The sequence below is a fragment of the Primulina tabacum genome, chromosome 18 (assembly GCF_025594145.1).
Source record: "Primulina tabacum isolate GXHZ01 chromosome 18, ASM2559414v2, whole genome shotgun sequence".
Taxonomy (NCBI): Eukaryota; Viridiplantae; Streptophyta; class Magnoliopsida; order Lamiales; family Gesneriaceae; genus Primulina; species Primulina tabacum.
The window spans coordinates 30,823,303-30,844,735 of record NC_134567.1 but is presented as its reverse complement, the minus strand read 5'-3'; the positions used below and the strand labels follow the sequence as shown (position 1 = coordinate 30,844,735).

Here is a 21,433-nt window from a genome sequence, read left to right as displayed (position 1 = left end):
CTCCATTTGTTATGCTTTCTTCGCTTGAGAATAAACTAATATAGTGTTTTAGTGCTATGCTTTGTCAAATGATGTTGTAAAAAACAAGACGAGGTCGGCTATTTATTGGCAAATGGACACGCTCAAACATGCAAAGTTAATTTCATGCATTCATTGCAAAATTAATTTGTAAGATTATTTTCCTAAATTTTTGTTTATTAAGAGATATTTTAAGAGATATTTTCTTAAAGTCGGGGATTTGAATATGTGACAAATATTATCAATATATTTAATGGAATTAATTTTCCCAATATCCCCTGATATTTTATCTTTAATACACATGCATGCATGATATTCAGTTTGATTTTGAACTCAAAAAAAATATTCAGCTTGCTTTTTTTATTATGAAGCATATACTCGCATGTTACATTAATATATTATCATTAAAAAAAATTTTGCTAGCTCTAAATCAATCGAAGAATTTTTTATTTAATTTCGTACCAATTGCAGAGAAAGATCTGAAAATTTAGAGTCAGAAATACGAAGAACCCGAGAAAATTACGAGGAAACAGATTCATTGTTTTATATGTTAAACCAATAGTGCATATTTTTCAAGCTCTATATATAATGTTGAGGATCAGGTTGAGTTTAGAAGGGGGGTTGAATAAACTCAATGGTCAACTTATTAAATTCTTTCGAATGATGTGCTAAAATCATGTTAGAGATTTTAACGATTCTTGTTCAAGTATAAAGACCAGCAGATCACAAGATAATGTGCGGAAAACGATCTGTTGATTAGTGGGTGAAAAATAATAAAGCCGAAAAGCAGTAGATAACACAAGGTTTGTTTCTGGAAGTTCGAAGATGAATCTTCTACGTCTCCCCTTTTTCTGTTTCCAGAAGGTATCACTAAAAGACTTTGGTGAATACAGCACAACAATTGTACACACCCACTTCAACAGGACTTACCCTTCGCCTATTGAAACTCTTAGCTTTACAACTTAACTTCTTGAATGATCTTAAGTAACTGGAAAAGACTCTTTTCCAGTTACAAATTCTTCTATCAATGAAACAGTGAAGTGAATAGCTTGAGAAGATATAACAAAAAATAGCTAGCTCAATATGATCTCAATGATCAAGAGTATGCAATGAAGCGTGTGCTGCTTTTTCAGTGTTTGAGCTCTTTAGATAACTGAAAGTTCTAACAATGCTCGAATGATGTTTTTCAATTCAGATTTTTGTTCAATGCTACGTACTACTTCACGAAATCCTTCATCTCCATATATAGGCTCAATTCAACGTTCAAAAACTGAACGGTTCTTTTCTTTTTGGTGGTTCAGCTTTATTGCTTAAAATGGACCCTGCAGAATACATCAAAAGTAATCAGTCGCAGTTCATACCAAAAATGGTATACCGTCTTAAATGTTCTTGTATAGCATTTAATGGCATTTAATGAAGCAATAAATGCTGGTATCACGTTAATAGATCAACGGTAATATTTAGAGACTTTGAGATACGCAAGATTCTGTTAGTGTATATTTCGAATTTTTTATCCTTCTAGTTCTGGTTTTAGCTAATAAATTATTTAAGCAGGTTTTAGCGCGATATAAGTACTTCTGGTTTACAACATCTACTGGTTCTACTGGTTTTGAACTAATCCAACATCTACTGGTTCTACTGGTTTTGTACTTAATCCAACATCTACTGGTTTTTCCTTAGCATCTCCACAATAAATTTAATTCTAACATATAATATATTTGAAATTTTTTTTTTGGACAAAAACTTTAAGCAGATTACACAATTGATATATTTGTTTGTAAAAAAGTAGATTACAAAGACGACATATGTAACGAAAAAAATATTAATTTTTGCCTTTTTACTAGTAATAATAATTATAGTATTATAATAATTCGACAAATATTCCGACTTAAACTCATCACCAACATTGAAGTAACTTGCTCAAAAAAAAAAAAAAAAAAAAAAAAAAAAAAAAACCCATTGAACATATATATGACCACTGATAAGATTTTATGAATCAGGAAAAGAATTGTGACTTATATTGGAAAAAAGCTTGAATATACATATAAGGAGAAAACAAGATAAAAAAGAGGATTGTTGTTTCATTGGACTTAACCGAGTTCGAATCAAGTTTTGATTGAGTTGCTCACACATTAGTAATTTGACTCACTTGCACCCTTAGATCCCCATTTTTTATTCTTTCTAAATCAGACATGGCAGTGTAAAGTAAAATCTGTTTAATTTTGTCGAACATGGGTCGTAGACTTTACAAGGAGCATTGCAATAGACTATCATTTTTTTTTTTTTTGCTATGTTGAGAGTTGTTATCATAGGGTTTTTCAGCAAAAAATTCACGCTCGTAGCGACCTTCGCGGCTTGCTTTCTTCTGTTTCAAAAACTCCTAATCCATTGAAATTTTAAAAATTAATTGGAGAAACAAGATAGTTTTAGGGGGATTTGGAAATATCTTGGTATGTAATTTTTCGCGAAAAATTAAAATTATTATAAGGCTACAATAAAAGTCGTGGCATGCCATATTTTTTAATAAGTTTGTGTGGAGATCTGGATATAATCATCTTTGTGGTTGCAATCAGCTCCATGGATAAATTTCTCATGCAAATCTTATTTTGACTCCCAGATTCAGAAAAAATAATAATATATAATACACACATTTCTTCGGTATTTTTTCAGTATTCTTCATTCTTGTAAATCATTAACAAATATCTTATTTTTAGATATAGTCAACATAAGATAGAATGTTTCATGAGATTTTATTTTCACATGTATTATACAATGAGATATTGTCGATATGTAACTGAAAAAGTTAAATTTTGATACCCAAAAAATAAACTGATTTTATAATATTTTTACAAGGTAAACATCACATATGAATATCCTTGCACACCCTCGATTAATATTCATATATTAAACATACATGAGATTTTCAAGTTTTTCACACAAATTAAATATCCTCGTACTCTCGTTTAACTTAAGGACACTCAGATCCATCTCTAAAGTTTTTCATGTCCATGTAACAAGGACACTCATCAAAGTGCCCGGAAGTCCCGGACGGCACACAGTGACAGTTATCGCAACAAATTCCACAATATTTGAGACACCGGTGATATAAATGTGCCTTGGATCACCTAACCGCGCATTTCGAATAACAAAAAGGTGATCCACCCTGCACAAATGTTGTTTCGAGCAAGGAAGAGACGAGAACAAGGGCGAGGACGAGAGTTGCCACCTTCATTTTAATTTCTCCATTTGTTATGCTGTATATGTTCACTTGAAATAAACTAATAAAGTGTTTTCAGTGCTATGCTTTTATTTGTTTAAGGAAGTTGTCAAAAAGCAAGATAAGGTCGGCTATTTATTGGCAAAAGGGCATGCTCACACATGCAAATTTAATTTTATGCTGTTAATAATACATTAATTTGAATATATTTTTTCCCCAATGATCGTTTATTTAGAGATATTCTAAGCAGATATTTTCTTAAAAGTTGGCAGTTTGAATGTGCAAAAGAGAATCTGTAACAGATCATCAATATAATCAACTAAATTAATGCTCTTATCACCCCAGTCATATTACAAGATATTTTGTTATCTAACCTTAGTCAACATTATTTTTAAAAAATGAATTTATGTAGTATATTTCAAATACACTTAAAGATGTCGTTTTTTTTAAAAAATAGTTGATCATGTCCATTTTCCTAAATATCCCTGATATCAACATTCGAGCTGCTTTTTATTATGAAATATATTCGAAGATGTGGTATTTAACTTGGTATCAATTATTATAGAGAAAGATTTGAAATTCTAAAGACAGAAAAAGTAGGAAGAAAAATTGTCACCAACAACATTAAAGTATCATTAGCAATAATCAGATTTTCAAAATCAGGAAAAGAAATGTGGTTTATATTGGATTAAGAGCTTGCATATACAAGCAGAAAACAAAATAAGAGGATTAACATTGTTTCAAGAAAGAAAATAATGCAAATCCATTGAGATAAAGTACTCTTCAATCTTAGTTTTAACCTACTGTCCCATCTTCTATATATAAAATTCATTGATTAAAATAATTCACAGAACTTCGTTCACGTTGTAAAAATTATATTGGAGTTAACTAAATGAAAAATAAAACCTATAATATTCAAAATACAAAATAAGAGCTCAGCCGATAAACAGTCAATTTTCATATAGCAGTTAATTACAAATTTTCTTGAGAAAGAACCATGATCATCAACATGTGCGTGACTACAGAGAAAGCGAACGCTTAACTCTTAATATCCCGTAACGAAATTGTAAGACTGTGTATTAGTTTTGGTAACAATGCAATTCAAAATTTTTAATCGTATAGTTGCTCAAACGTAACGTTTCGATTGCTTTGCCAAATAAAGACAATTATTGCACGCACCCAACAATTTTTCTCCCAATAATTACATTTATCATAATTAATGGAAATCGAACATGTGATATAGACTCTGATACCACTTATATGATCGAGCATTTGTCGATTTACCAAAAACTAAAGTTGTTGAAAATGATAGATATCGAATATTTTAAATCGAATTCGACGATTATTGAAAAAAGAGAGTAATATTTCAATATCTATTAATAAAAATTACGAGTTTCACATTCCTCGTAGACGTTAAATTGATTCTTTTATAATGATATCTACACCTTTTGTTTTTGCCGAACCCTATTTTCTACTCTCTCTAAATCGGTATAACATAAATGTTGTATTTTATTGTTGGCAAAAACTCATGTGAAACAGTCTCCGGGTATTTTGTGAGAAGAATATCTTATTTGATTCATTAATGAAAAATATTACTTTTTATGCTAAGAGTATTACTTTTTATTGTGCATATCGATAGGGTTAACTCATCTCACATATAAAAAATCATGAGACCGTCTCACAAGAAACCTATTCTTTATTATTTTGTTGACTACGAGGAGCATTGCAATGAGATTCCATGTGTAATTTATTTTTGTTGTTGATGTTATTCTTAATTTTAGTCTGCTGCATTATTCGCATATTATTAATGGAATTCAGATATATTTAAAATAAACATCGAACAAACCCAGTGGGCATCGCCTTTGTTCGGAAAGAATAACTTTTGGCTTCACTTAATTATACCGATTCACATAAACATTGTACCTTTTTTTTTGTGAGTTTAGTTATCAATTTTGAAACTGAATGTTCAAATCTACGGATAAATAATTTAATTTATAATAGAAAAAAAGCTGGTTAAAAGAATATTAGGTTAAACACAAAATATAACATGAGACGTATCTCCGACTCGATCCAACCCGACATATAAAAATATTAAATTTAAAATAATATTATCATTTTACTAAAAATTAAAATTTAAAGTAAATTTTTTTCAAACACCTAAATTTTAACTTATATTAATTTTAGACTTTTATTTCCAAAATTTTTATTTTTATTTCTCAAACAGTTGAAGATGATATCTAAAATAATCAGTCTTATTGGGTTTATTGAAATTCTACCTTTGGGCCCCATTCAATAAGCCTAATTAACCCTTTCTCTGACCCAAGCCCGTACATAACTATGTCCTAATCCTAATTTTCTAAAACCCTCACGTGACTAACCAAAACTGCAAGTCTACGAGTCGACGCTACTAGCTCCTCCAAGGAAACGGCACTGGTGGCGGCCCTCGTAGCGGCCTCGGCGGTTTGTTTCCGGCGAGTAAATTTTCTATTTGGTTCAATTTTTCTGACGGTCCTGAAAAATTGATTTCTTCTGCTTCAACTCGTAATCCATTGAAATTAGATAAAATTAATTGGAGGAACATGATAATTTTACGTGCTTGTGACAGATGGCTGATGGTTACATAATTGAACTAGGAAGCCTTCGCGGTTCATAAAATTGCTTAAAGTTCCAATCTTGATAATTGCAGAGAGAAAAATGGAGTTTTTTCTCGAAATCTTTATTGCAGGCTTGTGGATTGACTGGAGCGATTGCTTCATCGTCTTAATTATCTTTTACAACTTAACTAAGTTTCTGTTTGCAAATAAGCTCAACCTGCTGAAGTTTGATTTTTCCTTGATAAGTGTTTGTTGGGTTCCAGTTCTGTTTTTGATAATGATGCTTATTCTCTTGTTAAGGTAAATTGTTTATTAAGTTAGTGTTTTGTTCTTGGGAAAAGCAACAACTTGTGATTTTAGGTGTAACTTATTTTGTCGTTAGTAATGTAATATATGCTTGAGAGATTTTATACGGTTGAGAAATAATAAGCTCCAAAGTGAAGTTGCTTGACTGTTTCAAATTAATTTGAATATCTTGTAATTTCAGAACTAAATTCCTATTCCACAGACGTTTGTTTTCATCAAGTAAATCACCTCCACCACTGCTGTTACTACCTATACAAGTAGCATCTCAGCGGTTGATGGGATCTCAGGCAAGTGAATTGGAATGGCCTGCCAACAGAGTAAGGGATACCTTTGTCAAATTCTTTGAAGACAAAGCGCATGTTCATTGGAAATCAAGTCCCGTCGTTCCTCTCAATGATCCAACTCTTCTCTTTGCAAATGCCGGTGTTGTATTTCCCCCTTCCTTCCCTCCCTCACTTTTATATATGATTGTAGTGGCCGTGTGACCTTTCTTGTGTTGTACTGAATACTGACATCCTTGTAATATCGTGGGCACAGGGATGAACCAGTTCAAACCCATATTTCTAGGCACTGCCGACCCCAACACTGAGTTAAGCAAACTGACCCGTGCTTGCAACACCCAAAAATGTATCCGTGCTGGTGGTAAACACAACGATCTCGATGATGTGGGCAAGGACACTTACCACCACACTTTCTTTGAGATGCTTGGAAATTGGTCATTTGGGGACTACTTCAAGAAGGAAGCCATTGAATGGGCTTGGGAGCTTCTCACCAAGGTAAGCCTGCTCATATATCACCAGTCATTATGACCAAGATGGAAAGAAAGATGATATACTTCATCAGTGTTTGTCTTTTTCTGTTTCAATGTTGTATTTCTTTCAGGTGTATAAATTACCTAGCGATCGAATATATGCGACCTATTTTGGAGGTGACGAAAAACTTGGTCTTCCACCTGATACTGAAGCTATGACAAATTGGCTCAAATTTCTCCCTCCTGGGCGCGTATTGCCTTTTGGATGTAAAGTACGTCCATTCTTCATGTTCAACTTCTGTACATATGCATGAACAGAAACTACAACGTACTAGTCCCATATTACGAAAAGATTAAGCTTCTTAATTATGCTCAAAGCTGCATGAAAATTCTATAGCCTTGATTTAAGTTGGTATTAGGGTTGGTTTTCACCTTCTCAAATAATGCGAGACCGTTGCTGCTTTCTATTACCATGAAATGTTGGAGGCTGTGGCCAATAGAATTTTTGTGACCTCTCATTCGCACGGTACGGCAAGAAAAATCTTGAGCAGAAGAAAGAAGTCTGATAAAAAAACGTAGTGAATGATAGACCATCGTGCTGCTAACTGGAGTATTACATAAGCATGTAAAGTAAATACTAGTTTCTTTCCTTTTTTAAATTTTTTTAAAATTATTTGCTGCTTTGAATAGGACAATTTCTGGGAGATGGGAGATACTGGACCTTGTGGCCCCTGCACTGAAATTCATTTCGATAGGATCGGCAATCGTGATGCTTCATCGCTTGTGAACAATGACGATCCTACAGCAATTGAGATATGGAATCTTGTGTTTATTCAGGTCAATTCATCATTGTTTATGGGCTCTTAAACTGCTTATTTCAAGTCTGAATGTATCATAGTTTCTCTCAGATCGTTGATATATTTTCTTTGTTGACATTCACAGTTTAACAGGGAATCTGATGGCTCATTGAAATCTCTACCTGCGAAACATGTTGACACCGGAATGGGTTTCGAGAGACTGACGTCTATTCTCCAAACTAAGATGAGCAATTATGATACCGATGTGTTCTTACCCATCTTTGATGCAATACAGAAGGTAAACTGCGATTCAAAATTTATTACGTCCCGCCCTTGAGATTTATTACAAATGACACTCTTTTTACTAATTTAATGATCGAATAATCTAGAATAAATAACATTGTGATTTTGAAGATACATTCTTTTATTGACTGGCATGAATCATAATTAAGTACTTTAGATTTAGATGTTTTGTGTTATGGTGTTTGTGTTGGCAACATAGTTTTTCATCACTACTATATTATTTTAGAGTTGATTATTTGTGTTATGGTGTTTGTGTTGGCAAAATAGCTTTTCATCACTACTTTATTGTTTTAGAGTTTGATTATGTGGTGTTACAGTGTTTGCTAGCGATGTAATTTTACTTTCCAGCTTCTCTACTGTGGTCCTACGTAATGTTGGTATCAAGTTCTTTGAGTAGTTTCTGAAATCTGATCTTTCAACAGGCTACTGGATGCCAGCCATATACTGGCAAAGTTGGATCTGATGATGTGGATAAAGTTGACATGGCATACAGGGTAGTGGCTGATCATATTAGAACGATTTCATTTGCCATTGCTGATGGCTCGTGCCCTGGTAAACTGCGCACTTTATCTTGGCGATCAATTTAATTCCTAGTTCATGGTTATCTTCAACTGGCAAAATGCGTTAGTAGGAATTTTGGTTATCTGTGCGTGAGAAGGCCTTCAAAGTTAGATTATTATAATGTTGAGATTCCATGTTTTCTGATATTACCTGAAGTAATATGTTCAATATTGGTTATTAAAAGTTAAAACATGTACTTGGAGTCCATGTTGATTTGGTAATTTTCAGGCAATGAGGGGCGTGAGTATGTACTAAGGCGCATTCTTCGTCGAGCTGTGCGATATGGTACTGAAGTCTTAAAAGCACAGCAAGGCTTCTTCAATGGGTACAAAACGACATACTTGTTTTTTGAATAATAATATCATTATATTTACTTATATATACATCAAGAAGACAAGTAGTGGTTTGAACTAGATATCCACCTGAATGACATGTAGATGGAACAGGCTGGTCTATTGTGTGTTTTTGTGTGTATGTGACTATGAGTGTATATGTGTGTAGGCATGCATTTATGTGTACGTAATATATTTATGTGGGAGTGTATCTGTGTATTTTTTTCATTTGTATTTATATTACTTAACAAAATCCTATGATACCCCAAAAATCCTGTAACATCCCGATCTATCGTTTTTCAGTTCATAATTTTTATTCATCTCTTTTTTCCGACTATAGTTTTATACTCTATTTTTTTCGTTACTACCTTTTATGTCCTGTTCTATGTATATCATTCGATAATGCATTCAATTTATCTGGGAACTTCCCAATTCATATTTGGGATATTTGACTGGTTGCAATTTGAAAAATTATTAGACAATTTAATTTCAAGGAGGTATTTGCTTGTATTAATGTCTAAATTTGAGTTGGGCTTTCTTTAAGAAATTTAATGTGTTTTTAGATGATTGTGTACGCTCGAAGTTGGTTTTCTGCTGATCAAAATTCACATTTTACATGGATGCATACTTGTAGTTTGTGTTATAATCAATGAGATTTGGTAATGGCCATCTATACTTCAAGTTGACCGACATCAACTTCACAACATTTTGTACCATCCAGTTGGATTTGTTTTTTAACTCTATGATTTTAAATTGTAAATATTTTTTTAGATTCCATGCCGCACGAGTTCATCTTTAAGTATTGTACTTTATGAAATTTGATTATTTTTTTAATACTGAGGTTGTTTTTAAAAATAAATGAAATGAAACAGCTCTAGCCCTTTAAGTGGTAGCCACATCCTCACGTTGGGCCTGTATTGTATATATGTAGCAGTTTTCGGGCTGGGAATTCCCAGCAGTTTCCTGCCCAGTTATTTTGATGGTTTCTATTTGGTCCAGTTCGGTCATTAACATATTTTTTTTATAGCTAAAATTGTGTTTTATGTAGTTTGCCATAAAATCAATGTATTTTGTTCAATGTGGTGTAATTGCATTGTCTTCCCATGATTATATCATTACAAAACAGGCTGGTAGATGTTGTGGTGGATGTCATGGGAAATGTTTTCCCCGAGCTGAAGCAACACAAGATAAAAATTCGGGAGATCATTGCAGATGAAGAAGCCAGCTTTGGCAGGACTTTGGTTAAAGTATGTATGCTATTTTTGTCTTCCTTATCATTTGTATGGCTTTACTTTGTGTCCAGCAGGGATGGTTAAAGAATATAACTTCCATGTTTTGACCAGTATAGATTCCTTTAGAGTGTTTGTTCACCTGAAACATACAATTGCTAGATAGTGTACACAAAGAACTTCTTAAACTAGGGAGTGCCACTGATTTTTAATTTTTCCACATTATCAGAATTAAAAGTTCTTGGACGATGAAGGTTTATAATTTTACTTCTACCATTTTTAAGATATTCAGTAATAGGCGGAGTAATGATGAGTTTTCTATTTGTTAAACCACTCTGTAGCTAAGTGGATACCGAAATTGATACGAATCCTCGTACGAATGAGAAGCAAACACGATTAATTAGAATCGCGCCCTCAATTCAATAACGAACAAAGATCGATTAGGTTGTCCCGATCTTTTGAAACAAACAACGATTTGTGATATTCACCTCTAAGCGATTAACACTTAGCAACAAATATCAACGATAATAACAATCGAATTTCATACGAACCTTCAAAGAACTTGTTTTTGACAATCCGTGCGAAAACAATTGACAAACGCCACAAAGATGCAATCTTTGATAAGTTTGATTTGGTAATGAACAAAGCTTTACAAGCCTTGAGAATTGAGAGAAAACCTCAAAATATTTCTTATCAATCTGAATTGGTTCGTTCATGGTCTCATACAATCATTATATAATCAATAAAACATGAAAAAGTAGTGTAAAAAGTCATAAAAAAAGTTGTGAACAAATTCTACACGGCAGGGCGCGCGGCTGCGCATGATCATCGTGCGGTGGCGCGCGAGATTCTGTCAAGGCGCGCGATGGCGCGGGTTTTACGCGCGGTGGCGCGCGCATGGGCGCGCGGCTGCACTCACTTGTGGCGCGCCTAGTGCTGCTTAATGCGCGCGGCTGCGCGTCTTTCTTGTGCGGGTGCGTGTAAGTTGCTGTATTCATGGTCTTTTATCACTTGAATGACATTCCAAACACTTCCATTATTGTGTCAATGTTCCCCAAGCTTTTCTAATTTAGAAACCCCATTTGTTGAACTTCCTTGGTAGCTCACCATGAATCCTTGAAGTGCTTCTTTAAACTTCTTGCTATGTCCCCTCGTTATAGGTCCTTCGTTATATTCTTTGTTGAACTCCACCACTTGCTTGAATATGCTTGATTCATCATCTTTAATCACAATCAAGCTTGAAAGTCCGAGGCAACAACGCATTTTAAATCTCCTTTCAACCATTAGCACGTAACACCCGGTCAGATTCGTATCAGAAATGCTCCTGAACTACATGTGATTTTGTTATTATAATAACGATAATGCTGGCTTAACCTATATGTGCTCTATGGCTTAACCTATATGTGTTCTATGGCTATAAACTGTGAAGATTATTCTGCCCTCATAGTAGTTTTATCAAAATATATATAGGATGCCCATTAATTGTGATAGTTTTGTGTTTATTTGGTAACCCACTTATCTCATTGTTTGACCTCTTCTTCAGGGAATCGAGAAATTTAAGAAGGCTGCTCAAGAAGTCCAAGGGGCAATCCTCAGTGGGCAGGCAAGGGGTTCTTGTTGGCTTTTGTTCTTGTTTCAACTTTATCTTGTTATTGTATTTGCTCTGATATGTGTAATATGGTCAGTATCAGTTCTAAATTATTATGTTACAAGTTTACTATGATTTATTGCTCTTACTTGTAAATTTGTCATTTTTATAGACCGATAATTGTCAATTATGCGATTGAATCAATAATTTGAAGTTTATTGCTACTTCAAATTAAATAAGAGTCGGATTGAACCAACCATTTCTAATTCCACATTTGATGAATAATGGAAGTAATGTTGCTTTGTCTTCTCAATATACTTTTCTCATCTATTTTAAGTAAAATTAGAGGAGCAACATTAACAACTTGATAAATTTATCTTTACAACCTCCAAGGCAACTGTAGTAACCACACATAATAAGTAATAAGCCATCAACTGACTTTATTTTATAATTATTGAACTTTTTGAGGCAACATGGTTTTTTTTTTCCAGAATATGGAACGGAATTTATTAATAAATATGAAGGTTATAGTCTAAGTGGTTTTAGCTTTAGCAGAACTTATCATACATGCTTCCTACCTGTCAAGATTAAGTATTCACAATTAATTGTTAAAATAAGTTCTGCTACTTCAGCTGGCCATCGATGCTCGTTGATTTGCAGGTGCTTTGTCTCATCGCACTTACTAAAATGAATGCAGGATGCTTTTGACTTATGGGACACATATGGATTTCCTCTGGATCTAACACAGGTGACTATCCAACCATATTTTGGGCATGAAAAAATAAATTTTTCGTGAATAATACTTACATCTTATGTCTCACAGTTGATGGCAGAAGAAAGAGGCCTGTCTGTTGACATTGAAGGTTTCAATGTGGCTATGGATAAGGCAAGAGAAAGGTCAAGGAATGCTCTGAATAAGGTGGACAATTGGTGGTTCTACTTGTTCATATAGATGATGTCGTTAAATATAGTTAAAATTTACTGCTTCTCGTTCAAAGTGAAATTTTGATATTGATGGATGAAAAAATTGTCAATAATAAGTTTCGTTCTAAATTGGTGGGGTATTGTTTGTGAATATGATCTATAATAATTCTTGGAGGGTTCTTTTGTACAAATCAACAGCAAGCTGGTGGCATTATAGCCATGGATGCTGATGCGACATCTGTATTGCACAAAAGAGGAGTTGCTGCTACAGATGACTCATTTAAGTTTTCGAGGATTCAGGTTTGTGCCTTGATGGACTTGAGCATTCTAGTGGTTACACATTTTGAATGATGCCTGCGATGTATTACTGTTTGGACCTCTTTGTTAGTTTGTTATATCATTAACAGATAACAACATTGTTTCTGAACCTAGTTTTTTTTGTTGAAAACCCAATAGTGTGATGAATCAGTGTTCCTTTTGTTGAAAATTGATTTCTAATTGCTTTTCGTTATAAATATGGTTGATTGTTCTAGTGATTGTTATTTGCCTCTTTCGTTGAGTGTAATAACTTACTTTTACCTCATTATTATTATTGCTATAATTTTTACATGAGAGTTATGCTGATCTCAATTGATTGGCCAGACCAATTGACCTGAAATTGACTAGGTACCTAGTCAACCACTTCTTTAAAGCTGAAAAAATTGATAAATGTTCTTACAGTTTGTTAGGTTCCTGAAGTTGAATTATTTGGTTATTTTCTTCCTAAGAAGTGAACTTAGTCGTGCAAATCTGTTATAACTTCTTCTTTCATGTAGCAAATAAATTAAAACTTGAAGATCAATGTATTTACATGGCTTGTGATTCTAGGATCATGAAAGTGTGATAAAGGCTATTTACACCGGAAGTGAGTATTTGGAAAGTGTTGCATCCGATGAAGAGGTTGGCATTATCCTGGAAACTACCAGCTTCTACGCTGAGCAAGGTGGTCAGGTGAATATTTTGTTTTGATAAGGATCTGTAATGGATTTTTTTTTTTGGATTAAATCTGTGATGGATTTGAGTATAAGTATCGTATATAATTTTACGGTTTAAAAGGTATTTTAACCAATGAATGAAGTCAATGAATAAAGTACCTCGATCAGGAGCTAGATTTTTCAGGCATAGAAGAATTACTCACCTCTTACACGATGAATTATGCTTGATTAGTTTATGCATCTTAGTAAGCTCTTTCATTGTACATTGTTTCTGTTTGCTTTGATGTTAAACAGTAAAGCAGCTCTTTTTATATATTTTTGAAGTCTCTCTTGGTATGATTGCATGTGCACGACAAACTTTCATATGTGCTGGAGTTGTCTCAGATCATTTCCTTGTAGATATATGATACCGGAACGCTAGTAGGCCATGATGGAGTTTTTGAAGTGACTAACGTTCAGATCTATGGTGGATTTGTTGTTCATATTGGCTCATTTCGTGGAAAAACTGGCAGATTGTATATTGGAGATAAAGCTATTTGTAAGGTAAAATGTTCCTTCATGCTCTCATAGATGATCTCTGCCTTTCAACATGCCATAATAATTGCAGTTTTCTTTATTTTGCGTTGAGCAGGTTAACTATGAAAGACGGACAATGATTGCTCCGAATCATACATGCACACACATGTTGAATTTTGCTCTAAGGGTATGGCTCATGAATAAAGTTCATGGAAGCTTCTAATTCTAGTGGTTTTTTTAATTATATCTCAAGTGTAGTCTTTGACTAAATTGCATTATGTGCAGCAAGTACTTGGGAATCATGTTGACCAGAAAGGTTCCATTGTTCTTCCTGAAAAATTGAGATTTGATTTTTCTCATGGTAAGATTATTGTTGTTTTTTTATCATATTCATTACGAGTATTCCAATTGTTTTCACACTTGAAATAGGAAAACCTGTAAAGCCTGAAGAGCTGCGAAAAATCGAGTCAATTGTAAATGAACAAATACAAGAAGGGCTGGATGTATTCTCAAAGGAGACCAGGCTGACTGATGCAAAGAGTATAAAAGGTCTAAGAGCTGTTTTCGGGGAGGTAAGCTTCTCCAAACAGTTTCTCTATAGTTTATTAGACCAAGGATTAAGTGTTTTGTATTTTCTACTTTTCAATATTGACGCAAGCGCTCACTTCTGTTGATGCAGGTGTATCCTGACCCTGTCAGGGTAGTTTCAATTGGTAAGAAAGTTGAGGATCTACTTGCTAATCCTGATAATGAAGACTGGTTGTCAATCTCTGCAGAGCTCTGCGGAGGTAAATATAATGGAAATTTAATTTTTATCTAGAGGTGAAACTTTTTAGGATTCTAAAGTTTTTGTTCATGTCTACAGGTACACATATGTCAAACACGAGGGAAGCCAAGGCATTCGCTCTCTTGTCCGAGGAAGGGATTGCTAAGGGAGTCCGTAGAGTTACGGCAGTGACGTTAGATTATGCGTTCAGAGCCATGGAACTGGCATTCTCCCTTGAACAGGAAATAAACGAAGCATCCAGGACTGAAGGAACCATTCTGGAACAGGTTCTTACACTAATCATTCTGGATTGCATGAGTCATGGATTGCTATATATATTTATGATATAAAGATTGAAACCTGCCCTATCTTCCTACCTTACCGGAAGAAATATCATATATCCTCGAGCACTGACTCGTGCTAGTCCTAATTCAAGAAGGGATTTTTCTGACTCTTTCTGATCTTATGAGTTAATAAGTTATTTTTTATTTCCCTCGATATCAGAAAGTAACCTCTTTAAATGGCCGTGTGGAAGGAGCATCTATCCCTTCTGCAAAGAAAGCTGATCTCAAGGCCAAAATCTCGGAGCTCCAGGTACCTTCTGTAAATTCTTTGTGGTGTTAGTTGTCAACAGAAGCTCATTCAGCTGTTCTCGACTTCGAAAATCATATATGGAGATGCGATGCTACTTTTCCTCTTTTTTTTCTCTTCTTTTTTTATTGTTTGAGGGATGAAAAATGGGCTTTTGACTTGGAATACAGGTGCCTGTGTAAATTTCTTCGTGAGTGCATAGGTAACTGAATTTCCAAAAATGTTCCACGCAAGTAGAATCGAGGTTAGGAATTATTTTTCTTCAATAAAAATTATGATTAAAATGTTCTAAACATTCTCACAGAATTGAATTGAACGTCAAGGAAACATTGTATTCTTCAGTTATTAGTTATTGTTTCAAATTAGATGTTAAATGCCAAACTTGGTTTCTCCCATAACTAAAGATGACAGGAGGTCTGAATCTAACTGCCGTTCATGGTAGAGGAACTAGATCAGACTAGTGTTAATGTGGATTAAGCCCAGGTTGTAGGGATATTTGTAAAAGTTGACACGTTCCCCAATTTTCCTCTTCTTTTGACATATCCGAGACAATTCAAGACAAATATTTGAGAAAGGTATTCAAAACTAACTCCAAGATTGCTGGCAGAGTCAAGTGATTAAAGCCAAAAAGAAAATCGGTGAAGAGAATATGCAGAAAGCCATTGATAGTACTGTGCAAATGGCAGAAGCCGCTGCTTCAAATGGAAAAGCCTACTGCATCTCGCATGTCGATGTTGGTTCAGATACTACTGCCATCAGAGAAGCAGTTGTCAAAGTCATGGAGAAGAAGGTTTTAAGTTTCCTACTCGTTATCTTGCTACCCACTGTTCTGATTCATAAGTTACATGAAATTACACCAGCCTTCTTAATTTCATTGGTGGATCAATAGGGTATGGCGGTTATGGTTTTCAGTAAGGATGAAACAGTGAAGAAGGCCTTTGTTTGTGCTGGTGTGCCGGAGAAAGAAGGCAAGTACAAGCAATTAAATGTCACAGAATGGTTGAAGAAAGTTTTGGATCCCATTGGCGGAAAGTGCGGCGGAAAAGGGGGTCTTGCACAAGGCCAGGTTTGGAATATGCTGCTTTTATTGCTTATCGCAGTGATACTAAATTGTTCATCAACCTAATAGCTTTGAAGTTGTGGATTCTTGTAAAAAATGATCATATTCTTCGGGTTTCTTCTCCCTTGTGTTTCAGTACTACAAAATCAGCCGTGCATATAGAAAGTGTTAATGCTCTTTTATCGTAGTTTTGTTATTTTTATAGATGAAAATACGCTCTTTGTTAGTGAGACCCTTTCCCGAAAGCTAGTTTGATGCTTATCAACTGATCTCATAGAGGCATTTAAAGTTCACTACCATTCTTTGATTGTGGGTATCTTTTGTGCAAAAGTGTTTCCTAGCTAAAAATGATTTACAAACTATTGATCCCAGCGTTTATGTGCTTCAAATGGTAAACAGTGTAGAAACACACCTGTTTTCACTTGTTTGAGCAAATGAGTTTGAGTACATGTACATATTATTGTTTGATTCATCGTACGCTTACTGCATGCTAGCTACTCCTCGTTGTTTTATTTAGATTCCTTCCTTCTTTCGTTCAGGCAAGTGATGTATCCCATATGGCAACTGCAATGGATGTGGCTGAATCCTTTGCTGCCATGAAGTTGAACTGATGCAAAAGGCATTTGACTCGTAAGAGAGTGTTTCAATTGTTCACTAAACAATCTATTGTTTATCAGTATTTATAATACTTGAAGTTTACCTGGATTAGAAGTTTGAAGTATACTCCCCCATCAGAATCAACCTTTTACTGGGAAACTAAAATGTTTACTGGAATTTTCTCTCTTTTTCATTTCCTCGTTCGGTTTCATGCCCGGAGTTGTGCTTTCATTTTTTAATGACCACGATGTGGAATCACATGCTGGTTTGATGTTTGAGAGCATGTATTATTCGCATCCCGGTTTGTCTTTTCAACTGAATCAATTATTTTCTTCACGAGGGCAAATACGAAATATATACTTGGATTGTGTGGAGTTTTACTTTCCTCCCCAGTAGCGGGGATTTCAGTGGACCATGAATAAATTGCACATGTACATATAATTAATGTTATATCAGAATAAATACTATTTGTGTAATGAAAATTGTTGGATGTGAAGAATTTACTGTGAATTACGTATTTTTTTGTATGTGTGTGTGTGTGTGTGTCATTTCAACAAAAAGTTACCCAAAAGATGAACTGTTAAAATTCTGAAAGCTTAATTGTTTATAATTAAAATCAACTAAATAAAAATGCTATAATATAAACCTGCAGCAACAAATTATCGGAGCTGATCTTGAGAGGTACTCCACAGGTGGTTTAGAGTATCATGGCGCCTTTTAAGAGTATCTAAAAGTATGGGAAGTAATTACAAAATGAAATTATATATTATGGTAATTCATTTCACACTCGGTTGTAAATCAATAAGTATTTATTTATTCTCCTTTATTAGTCTATATTATGGTACATATTTAGATTCTTGATTTTGAATAATGTATTTTTCCAATACTATTTTATATATCATCTCAAACTTCACATTAACTACTAAAGACACCTAGATTAGTCTGTAATACATATATTTAAAGAAAATCGACATTCATCAACAAACTTTACGCATATAATTGAGGATATTCTTATAAACACCGCATGAAATTAATTAAATTACTTTTGCAACAAAATTTTCTTAAAATGTTTGAGTTCACACTCTTCAATTCATGATTTTCAAGCACTTTATTTTAATTTTTTTTGAGAATGTATGCATTTAGTAATATAATAAATAAGTGAAGAAAATTAAAGCATACTCATGAAGCACAAACTTTCTTGATGCTTTTCTTTGTGGTTAAATAGAGAAAATAACATAATAAAAAAAATTAAATGTTGCTGACTTTTGTTTAGGATAGGTGAACAAATTCATAGTGCAGAATAGAATAAATATAATAAAAAATTTATAATTTTTTTTATGATGATTGCTTTAGTCCTAATTAAATCCATGAGATAGAAAAATATATATATCAATTTTAATGCCTTGTGAGATTAAATAACACTCTTTCGTTTTAATAAAATAAATTCGATTGATAATTTGAATTCAAAATTGAAATAAATAAATGAATCGAACACTTATTTTAAACACATTAGTTAAAGGCATATAAATAAATATGTCAACAGAAAACAAAATGTTTTCTATACATTAGAAAAAGAATTCAACACGTTTTTCAGGCAAGATTCTTTTTCAAATCAATTTCCTAGACATTTCCACGAGGTTTGATCCACGAAGAACTGATGCACAGTATGATTAAGTTTTATTAATTATCACAAAATACTAAATTATTACGTAGAAATAAATTGAATAATGTGATTGGCGGCCATGTGACTTGGTTGTCAGAATTGACTGTTTCACGCTGTGCTATTTACAACGTGTCTGCTGAAGTTTTCTTAGTTCCCGAAAAACCCTTGTTGACTCTATCCATTCAAAATCTTATTTCTTGTTCCTACAAATACAGCCCTCTTTCACAGTAAAGTCTCAAATTATATCATCTTTGCTTAAGCGTTTTTCTAAGGCTTTCTATAACTTTGAATCCCAAATACACATTATCTTTTTTCCATTGTGCTAAGATCAAATATGTCTATGACTACAAGCTCTAACGTTGTCTGCCACGAGTCGACCCGGTTCCAATTGAAGCTATATCAGAGACCTCAAGTTATGTCATTGAATCCTGTCTCCAACTTGGGTATCTCAAATTTCAACATCAGATTTGAGGGCAACAAATCAAGTGTGCAATTTTGTAGGAAACTCAAAAGGTATGTATATGTATATGTATAGGTTTAGTTCTTGATACGACAATAAAATTTGTACTACAAAGTTCTGCAAAAAAAAAAAAAAAACTACATATATATATGCTATATATAGTTGAGTTTCTCTCTTGACATCTGTAAAAGAATTTTGTTTTGCTAGATTGGAATGATGGATTTTATATATGTTTGTTTGTTTGCATTGCAGGAGTTCTTTTACTGTTTATGCTACTAGTGTGCCGGCAGCTCCATTGCCTTCTACCCCTCCACCTTCCGGATCAATGTAAATTAATTTGCTCATTTGTAACTCCACACACACACACACACACACAGAGAGAGAGAGAGAGAGAGAGAGAGAGATTTCATTTCATCAATCAATCCTGACTGATACACTTGATTTCATCTACCAAAATTGCAGCAAAAGTTGGATTCTTGGAATGGTGGTATCCCTGATACTGCCTTTCTTCTCTCACAAATGGGGGCCATTATGGGTTCTTCAAAGTAAGGAATTCTCCCCGAACTTAAATTTTTCTTCCTTTTCTACAAATAACATCATATTTTCAAGTGTCCTCCGAATTTTCGATGCTCAACTCATTGGACGAATTTAATCTGTGGATTGCAGAGAGGATTGTGAGTGCCGTGCAAACAGTGGAAGATATAGTGGAAGTGGTTGAAAAAGTGGCGGAGGAGGTAGAGAAGATTGCCGAAGACATATCGGATGATCTTCCCCAAGGAAAACTAAAGGAAATGGTGGACTTTGTTGAAAATATGGCTGATAAAACTGCTAAAACTGCTGATTCTCTCGATCAACTTATTGACAAGGTAAAAAAAAAAGTGTCTGAAAACAATGAAAAAAATTCAAGAACTAGAATTTAATAATTCTGTTTTCTTAAAGGCAGTGATCGAATATTATTTGAACTATAAAACAAAATATCTATGGCATATGATAAATTAATTAATAGAATGCAATATACATGAGGTTGTTTTCAAATGTTTTTTGAAGAAATTTTAGAATAAAAAATACGTTCTCAGTTTATTTTAGACTAATTATTTTGAATACAATGTGAAAATGCAGGTTCAAGAAGTGGAAGAGAAGGTGGAATGCATAGTCGAATCTATAGACAAGGAAGGCAACAGTTCTCCTACAGAAGCAACCCAAGGCAATTGACTAGTACAATTTGTTTAGGCTCATATTTCTTTAAATTTAATTCATTGTTGACTAATCAGGAATCACACTTGCAATTTTGTATATAAGTGCATGCCAATTGCTATCCATATTAATAATAAATATATCTTTTTTTCCATCATTTCCGTAGAAAGCTAGAGTTCTTCTGACTATTTTTATTTTTATTTTTTGAAATTTTTCATTAGAATAATTTGTTATCTCAAAGATTATTGAACTAATCTATAAAACTTTAATGTATTGAAAGCTCGAGACAGGATTAATAGACTAAAAATTTACATCAAACCCTAAAACTTTTGAAGTACAGACACCTGATATGTACGTATTTCAAAATCACAAAAGATTTTTGACCTATCATTATCATTATCTTACAAATCATGTGTTATATACATTGAACATACAAATTACACATAAAATTATTGAATTTAGGTACATAGATATAGATCATCCACCCACCCACCTCGCCCTAAAATATGCAATTAGGTGGGAGCTGCGAAATAGACTTATAATATGTCAATGACTTATTTTTATATAAATTGACTACGTAAGTAGTAAAAAATAATTCTATTTCGTGTGTGTGTGTGTGTGTGTAACACGATAAAGATTGTGTAATTAATTTATATTAAGAGCTTAATTACTTGTTTGGAGAAAATGAGATCAAATTGAAATGAGCATTTCTCTTCTCATTCTCAATACTTAGAAAGACATTGAAATGTGAATGTTCATTCAAATGAGAATGATCATCCTCATACTCATGAAAATAGTAATTCTATCTATTTTAGATGAAAATATTCATTCACACGATCAATTTTTACCTATTTTACAATTTTTTTTTATTTTATTTAGCTCCTTCATCATAATGATAACAACAAAAATAATAAATAAAATATTATGATTGTTATTGTATGTACTTTATTGTTATAATAATTATAATAATAAATAAAAAATTATATATTACA

The 21,433-nt window shown here is 33.5% G+C and overlaps 2 protein-coding genes across 4 annotated transcripts; both read left to right on the top strand.

Annotated features, from left to right (window-relative positions):
- The first annotated feature begins 5,575 nt into the window (after positions 1–5,575).
- LOC142533853 (alanine--tRNA ligase) lies at positions 5,576–17,335 on the top strand. Of its 3 annotated transcripts, none has more exons than XM_075640762.1 (24): positions 5,576–5,710; positions 6,317–6,558; positions 6,673–6,911; positions 7,018–7,158; positions 7,577–7,723; positions 7,829–7,981; positions 8,409–8,538; positions 8,776–8,872; positions 10,006–10,126; positions 11,652–11,711; positions 12,394–12,444; positions 12,520–12,615; positions 12,819–12,920; positions 13,488–13,610; positions 13,994–14,137; positions 14,226–14,297; positions 14,396–14,471; positions 14,540–14,682; positions 14,790–14,898; positions 14,976–15,163; positions 15,381–15,470; positions 16,075–16,257; positions 16,357–16,533; positions 17,067–17,335. In XM_075640762.1, exons 2-24 carry the CDS (start codon positions 6,411–6,413, stop codon positions 17,136–17,138), a joined length of 2,862 nt encoding a protein of 953 aa, XP_075496877.1. In that variant the 5' UTR covers positions 5,576–5,710; positions 6,317–6,410; the 3' UTR covers positions 17,139–17,335. The 3 variants fall into 3 exon arrangements, with proteins under 3 accessions (XP_075496877.1, XP_075496879.1, XP_075496878.1); XM_075640764.1 differs by having other exon boundaries at positions 5,578–5,710; positions 6,338–6,558; XM_075640763.1 differs by having other exon boundaries at positions 5,587–5,706.
- Positions 17,336–19,018: 1,683 nt separating this feature from the next.
- Positions 19,019–20,595, top strand: LOC142533038 (uncharacterized). The gene is made up of 5 exons (XM_075639629.1): positions 19,019–19,300; positions 19,500–19,574; positions 19,710–19,792; positions 19,914–20,113; positions 20,367–20,595. The coding sequence occupies exons 1-5, from the start codon at positions 19,122–19,124 to the stop codon at positions 20,457–20,459; spliced, it is 630 nt and encodes a 209-aa protein (XP_075495744.1). The 5' UTR covers positions 19,019–19,121; the 3' UTR covers positions 20,460–20,595.
- Positions 20,596–21,433: the final 838 nt, after the last annotated feature.

Excerpts from the sequence above, each read along its gene's own strand:
- LOC142533038 (XM_075639629.1), top strand. The coding sequence starts at position 19,122 with ATGTCTATGACTACAAGCTCTAACGTTGTCTGCCACGAGTCGACCCGG. Across the intron at positions 19,793-19,913 it reads GCCATTATGGGTTCTTCAAA|AGAGGATTGTGAGTGCCGTG; the intron begins GTAAGGAATTCT and ends TGTGGATTGCAG. Across the intron at positions 20,114-20,366 it reads TCGATCAACTTATTGACAAG|GTTCAAGAAGTGGAAGAGAA; the intron begins GTAAAAAAAAAA and ends GTGAAAATGCAG.
- LOC142533853 (XM_075640762.1), top strand. The coding sequence starts at position 6,411 with ATGGGATCTCAGGCAAGTGAATTGGAATGGCCTGCCAACAGAGTAAGG. Across the intron at positions 8,539-8,775 it reads TGCTGATGGCTCGTGCCCTG|GCAATGAGGGGCGTGAGTAT; the intron begins GTAAACTGCGCA and ends GGTAATTTTCAG. Across the intron at positions 14,138-14,225 it reads GAGATAAAGCTATTTGTAAG|GTTAACTATGAAAGACGGAC; the intron begins GTAAAATGTTCC and ends TGCGTTGAGCAG.